This window comes from Trachurus japonicus, chromosome 16, assembly GCF_045865225.1.
Source record: "Trachurus japonicus isolate A0001 chromosome 16, Traja_1.0".
Taxonomy (NCBI): Eukaryota; Metazoa; Chordata; class Actinopteri; order Carangiformes; family Carangidae; genus Trachurus; species Trachurus japonicus.
The window spans coordinates 9,262,463-9,269,115 of record NC_140922.1 but is presented as its reverse complement, the minus strand read 5'-3'; the positions used below and the strand labels follow the sequence as shown (position 1 = coordinate 9,269,115).

General features: G+C 39.2%; 2 protein-coding genes across 2 annotated transcripts; both read right to left on the bottom strand.

Moving 5' to 3' along the window:
• Positions 1-851: 851 nt before the first annotated feature.
• On the bottom strand, positions 852-3,941 carry med18 (mediator of RNA polymerase II transcription, subunit 18 homolog (yeast)). The gene is made up of 3 exons (XM_085801112.1): positions 3,578-3,941; positions 2,419-2,521; positions 852-1,529 (listed from the first exon to the last, which is right to left on the bottom strand). Exons 2-3 carry the CDS (start codon positions 2,489-2,491, stop codon positions 973-975), a joined length of 630 nt encoding a protein of 209 aa, XP_085657238.1. The 5' UTR covers positions 2,492-2,521; positions 3,578-3,941; the 3' UTR covers positions 852-972.
• A 1,039-nt stretch (positions 3,942-4,980) lies between these two features.
• Positions 4,981-6,300, bottom strand: LOC146971694 (uncharacterized; the record flags this gene model as incomplete). Its single annotated transcript, XM_085802464.1, has 4 exons — positions 4,981-5,132; positions 5,214-5,447; positions 5,525-5,815; positions 5,961-6,300. Coding segments are annotated over 4 exons (1,017 nt in total), but the record flags the coding sequence as incomplete, so codon positions are not given.
• Between the last annotated feature and the right edge of the window lie 353 nt (positions 6,301-6,653).

The following is a 6,653-nucleotide window of genomic DNA, read 5'->3' as shown; positions in this document are numbered from 1 at the left end:
TCCAATGTGGCCACAGAGTTCAGACCTTAACCCCACTGAGAATCTTTGAAAGATTAATGCAACTCTGGATGGAAATACATGTTGTGACATTGCAGAAGCTTATCAAAATGATGCCACAGCGAATGCGTGCGTACCACTGTCAAAACTACAGACAGTCCAACGAAATATTAGAGTGTATGACTTTTTTTTTTGGTGGGCAGTGTATTTAAATGATTATGTGAGTTTTTGTTGGGTCTTTTACCAAAAAGTATGTGCTCTCTCATCTGGAAAATATGTTTTATACATAGGCAAACCTCTGTAACGGCTGGATCTAATGGTCTAAGGTCCAGATTGTAAAAAACGGTAATTATCCTTTAATTTGTGGTATATTTCAACACATTTTTCCTTCTAACAAAAAAATGCAGGAAAAAAATTGCAACTCTTATTTGGACATTGTACTAAACCATATTGTGATTTCAATAATGCTACAATTAACCACTAACCAAATAACAACCAATTAACAAATATTCCAAAGATCCCCTTTGATAACTCAACCCAATATCAATATGATGAATTTATTCCCTTTTATGCTAACATCTATTGAGTCTAGTTTTGAACTCACTTCAAATACTGCACATCCACACATTTCTGTTATTCCTAACATATTGCTATTGTTGCCTCTGTAAACAAGCAATAATCCACAGGCCCAATAATACACTAATGATCATGGACAACTGAGTTTAAATGGACTGTATGTTGTAACTTTCTGGCAGGAGATCACCATATCAAAATTTCTCTGATCATGCTGTGGAAACAGATGGAAAACAGTAGTGATGGTGGAAGCAGAACAAACTGACCAGAAGTGTTATGTGTTCAGTGAAAGTTGCACTGTATTTCATTTTAAATTACAAAAAGACCATTGATGTAAAAAAAACATACAAACAAACAAGATAATTTGTCCATGGTAGTCCAAGTCGTCCTCAGTAGCATCATTTAATGTCTCTGTTTGCTGGGGTCTATCTTCTCCAGGTGTACCAAGGGTTTGAGCTGCTCAGCAAAGCTCCGCATGTCCTCTGACACAGTGTCCTGGCCGGCAGGAGCCAAAACACTCAGCTCCACCAAGTACGAAAGCGACAGACGTTCCGTGTTGTCCGTGTTGCCTGGTACGAGGATACGTGACAGCTTGCTGACGACGATTTTCATCGCTCCTTTTCGGAATATGTGTCCGTTCGCCACAAACTCGTGGTCCATGCGGAAGCCCATCTCGTTTAGAAAATCCGGTAAACTGTGAGAAGCAGCCACATCCACACAGTTGCGTACCAGGGCATGGCGGCTCTTGTCTCCCACCTCGGGTTGTCCCAGGTAGCGGAGGTGCCAAGGAGCTGTGGGGTGGGAGAGGGAACGGCGGGCGCGCAAAATGAAAGGATTGCCTTGTTGGCCTTTCAGAAGATAAACCAGTTCGTGGTCTGTAAAGGTCTCAGGTTCCATGTTGTCGCACAGACCTCGGAGGCGATGTAAGAGGCTTTCCAGGGCCTGGTCTAACACGCTGCCTGAATTGTTAAAGGGTAGAGAAACAGCCCCATAAATATAAATGATGTGGTGTGATGACTTAGACTGCACAAAATGTTGTGTTCCTAATTGCCATTTTAATTTAAATCTCCTCGATAAATATTGCAAAAACTGCCCCATTAAAAACTGCTGAGATGCCTTGAGCTGAGACATAAAGTAAAACAGACATTTGTCAAAAACACAGCAGATGTTTGTCTCCCTGACCATGCCAGGTTTAAGATCTGCTGTCACCGTTGCCATATTGCAGTCATATATAACTTTGTAAGCTCTGCAATAAATAAATAAAACCCTCCTAAAGAGGTGGTGATTCACCTTAATGCTCACGCCGTAGTTTTGCATTTTTTACTGACTCCATTACTTTGTAATAGAATCAGTAAAAATAGAATATATTTAAATGATTGTTTTGAATGTTTTCTACCAATGTTTTAAGACAGCGATCATCGTCATCAAAAGTACCAATGTGAAATATCTTTTAGAAGAATAGTCTAATCCATCCCTTAAGTGCCAGATAATGTATGTGTGACATCAGTGTTGCCTTTATTTGTCACTCATACAGCTGTTTTCTGGGAGCAGGAACACCATATTTTTGCTAGTTTGTCTGTTTTATGCATTAAAGTGATAGACAATATCATGTTGTTGGAAACAGTAAATGATTAAGGCTCTATCTCAAAAGCAACTCACATGCTGATGTTGTTGACACTTTAAGTTATTACATCTCATAACATCATAGCTGTATTGTTAAGCTTGCCACTTATCACATCATGTCTTTGTACTGGTGCCCTAGAGGCCATGTATTACACCAGTCTGTAGTCTATTATTGAGATGTTTCATCTTCCCTCCTCAGCTGCAGATGTTTCTGACTTATCTTACCTTGCAGCAGGTACTCCATCATATTGATCGTGCCGCCGGTGACTGGCATCACAGTGACAGGAGGAGCCTCCATCTTTTCTCAGGCACTCTGTTGTTTTTGAATCTGAAGAAGGAAATGATTCGCTACATCAGTAGTGTATCTATGGACGACATTTCTCTCTGCATACCGTCATTTCGTAGATGCCGTTTAAGCTTACAATACGATGTCCAAATGTACTCTGAAATGAAGTAGAACATGAGAAACACCATGCAGCCCAGATCAACCCAAACCAGTTTGATTGTGTCTGTAGATTGTGCTGCTCTTTAATCTTTTGAAGCCCATCTAACCATCTGATTCATTTCATTTTCTGACATATTAAGCGAGCATGTTTTTGATCATTATCTTGTTTTACAATGAACCCAAACCAACTAACCTGTCTTTTTCACACAATGCTACAGTATGTCTACTACTTACAGTCCTGCAATAAATCTAGAAAGATTTATACTGACAGGTGTTGGTTCCACTGCAGATGTGCTGTGAACTATAATGCATTGTAGACATTAGTTGTTAATTATTTAGCCTATCCTCACTGATGTCAATGGCTCAGACAATATAATGGAAACCGTCTGTTCATGTAATGCAGTACAATTCAACAGCACCACATACTACAGCCTCCAAAAAGTCCACTTTGTTGACACACACACAACGGATTTAAAACCATTTCAACACCAAATGAACAGTGTAAATCATGACTCACTGCAGGGCTGTGGGGGATGAGATTAGTTTCAGCAAGGTGTACCGTGTCTACTGCCTTTTTAGATATGTTCAAACTGATGCTTCAAATGGTGTAGTAACGTAATGATAACGTATTATATTATAAATACAATGTATATAAAAAAAAGTTGCGACATCTGTAAGGTATCTGCAAAAACGTTTAAAGCTTCAGCTCTGCAAAAAGGCTAACCATTGTCAACTTTTATTGTAAGCTGCTACCTGTGGCCCATTTAAAGATGTGCAATAAACCTGAGCTGCACGAACTCTACTAAGAAGTGGGAAAATCAGGGACGTTTTCAACTTTTATCTAACGTTACCTAGCAACCAAGAGTTAGCTGCATGCAGCAGGTCAATTCATGCAGCTAAGTTACTGCTCTCGCTGGCAAAAGCTGTTTGGGTCATTACCTGAGAAGAAACCCCGCAGAGTAAAGCAGCTGACGGGACGGAGCAGGTCTCGGTGTGTTGGTCTTCGGTGCAGCCTCCACAGTAGAGACCCAGGATGCGGTAGGCCTCACCGGTAAGTTACTTTCAATGAACACACGGCTAGCTAGCTAAGAGCTAGCTAAGTTACCTATTAGTTACAACGTGACTGGGTTTACCGTGCCAAGCAATTCAACATTAAATTACTTAAAATGATGATGAATCAGCGAAAACAGAAGGCCATTTACAAGAAGAAGAAAAAAAACAGCCAATGCCACAGTTAGTTGCCAGATGAACACGGTTTGCAGCGGTGATTGAAAGTCTGTCGGTTCCTCTCTTCCTCGGGTTTACCCCGCTGAGCTCTGCGTCCACCTCAGAGGCGCATTACTGCCACCTGCAGGACTACTGTTATTTTCCTATGGAGCCAGTAATGGAAAGGTGAAGTGAGGCTATTTTAAAACTCTCCATTTACAGTAAAAGCTCCGCATTTAACATTTCGATGAAGTTGTTATAATAATACATTAACGATAAGACAAGCAGATTTCATGAACTGGCCATAGCTAAAATCTGAATGTGGAGTGAAGTAAAAAACGACTGCAGTTAAATTCATGCAGGCCTTTTTAAATTGTGTTGTGATGCTCGAATAGGCTGCTGCTCAAAATTTTCACTTAAGCCATAGGCCTTCTTTCACTTTCCATTATTGTATGTAAGCATTTTAATGTTGTAACTGGTTTAGAAAAGCTAATTCTTCTTCACATAAGATTACAGTCGACCAGCTTTAGCTGTCAAACAAATGCAGTGAGAAAAGGGTAGGCTACAATAGTTTCCTCTGACCATACATTTCCACTATTTCCTTCAGAATAATGGAGGTATAACACACACATAGCCTATTTGTTGAGGGATTAATTTATTGATATGATGAGACTTTTTAATTTTCATTATAACATCTGCAGTTGATGGGCCCTCTTGATTCAGGACCTTTTTTTTTTTGTCTATACACGTATTTCACTATACACACAATCACTCTCCGGCTTTTGATAGCTTTTTGTCTCAGCAGGTCTCCTGATGACAATTGATGAATAAACCACCACACTTTCTTCCTGCAGTAAGAAGAGAGAAATTTAATTATTCAAAACATACAAACACACATATTGGTAAGTAGTATTAGGTTATATTATCATCATCAACATCTTCTTCATATAACACTTACCCTGCCATGAGTGCCGCAGCAAGAAGAACAACAATAAAAATCTTTAGAGTCACATAAAGAGAAACAGAAAGAAACAGGTCACATAACTTGTGCGCCCCCAACTTCTACATGAAACCTTTACCCCATTATCAACTCTTTGAAGGTGGTAGACCACTGCACAGGCAATAAACAGGAAGTCTTAGTATGATGGAAAAACAAAGTTGCATAGCCTACCTGCCCTTGATCTTGATTTTAAGTAGAAAATCAATAGTGCCATTAAAATAAAACATGCGAGAGCAGCTGATGTTCCAATAAGTGGTGTCAAATATTCTTGTTGCTTTGTCGGTATATCTGAAAGATCGAAAACATAAAAACTGATTTTCCTTTCATTCAGGTCAAAAACTCCTTGCTAAGAGACAGTAACACACCCACCTGTTGTTTTGTTTGAAGCATTTGATGGTGTGTGAGTGTTGATACTTGTAGTGACTTGTAAATCAAAGATCTGCTTTGCACTGCAGTTGAAAGACCCATATTCATCTACTCGTATTGATATAGTCCTTGTGTCTGTCTCCTCGTGTGATATAGACCGGTTGTTGTATTCGTTGTCACCGAATTCCTTATCACATATCATAGTACATGAAATATTTGAATTTCCACTTTGGTGTACTGCAATTTGACATAAAAAGAGCAGTTAGTCAAATAAGTTATTATTGACATAAGGTATGGCTGTGTAATTTTCTTACCTGTAATTACACACAAGTTCATGGTAAGTAGCTTCCGTTTGTGTCCATCACATGTTGTCGTCCAGCAAGTGTATTTCCCTGCATTTTCTCTTTCAACATGTGCAAAATGTAAAGATTTGTTGGAGGTCAGAAAACGTGTTTTCGATCTCTCTGATGAAATAGCAGCTGAGAGAGCAGATGTGTTGCTTGCTTCAAAAGTCCAGTTAATGTTAGAAGATTCACCCGGACATGCATACGTGAAATTCTTGCCATCAGTCACATAAAATGTCTCAAAATTTTCATCCAGAGTTGCTGAAAAAAGGGGGAAAGGCTATGAGGGTGATGATTGGCTTTGGTATACTATTAAACACGTAGCTACATAACAGAATAAACACAATTTGGTATCTGATAGAGATTCTGCCTTAGGAGAAAAAATGATGACAATTATAATTCAAACCTCTGTTGACTCTGATGATGGTGGACGGCTTACAGTCATCTTTGTGACAGCTCTCACACCGATATAGGCCTTGATCATCCTCCTTAAAACAATTAATCATCAAGGAACCATTGTAAGTAACACTCCAGGGGCGAGAGCGATCATAGAAAGACTTTCCTGTTTCATCTTGAAAAAATATTCTTGTTTCTTGACCATCTTCGTCCTTCTTGTAAAACCATTTTAGAGAGTCACCTCTCTTCAGTTGGCAAGGTATCACAGCTCGAGATCCCAGTATGAATTGATGGTCATATCTGCCTGCTGAAATATCTGTTTCAATGAAATGAACAGAAACGATAGCTTGAAAAATCAAAAGTCAAAAGGAGTTATTACAACATGATAATGTAAGAGATTTAGTCAGTTACTTACTGTTTACTGAGGCAAAGGAGGATGAGTTCCAAATAATCAGTAAAAAAATAAATACTTTTTGCATCGTGATAGAGACAATCTCATCTCTGCAGAAAAAGACGAAACTGAACAGACAAAACCCCCCTCTGTGGTTATGCTATTTCTTCCACTCAAAACACTGATACGTTGCAGAAGACGTGAGTATAATATTTAATTCGTATTGACACATAGGAAGTGGTCCAGCAGCCAATGCGGAGAAACTTAACCGTGGCTTTTTCCACCCACGCTTTTTTTCTGATGGTGTGGCAT

What these genes read in the sequence shown, in the direction of transcription:
- med18 (XM_085801112.1), bottom strand. Translation starts at nt 2,491, where the DNA reads ATGGAGGCTCCTCCTGTCACTGTGATGCCAGTCACCGGCGGCACGATC. An exon ending in GATGGAGTACCTGCTGCAAG is followed by an intron (nt 1,530 to 2,418) that starts GTAAGATAAGTC and finishes TTAACAATTCAG; the next exon opens with GCAGCGTGTTAGACCAGGCC.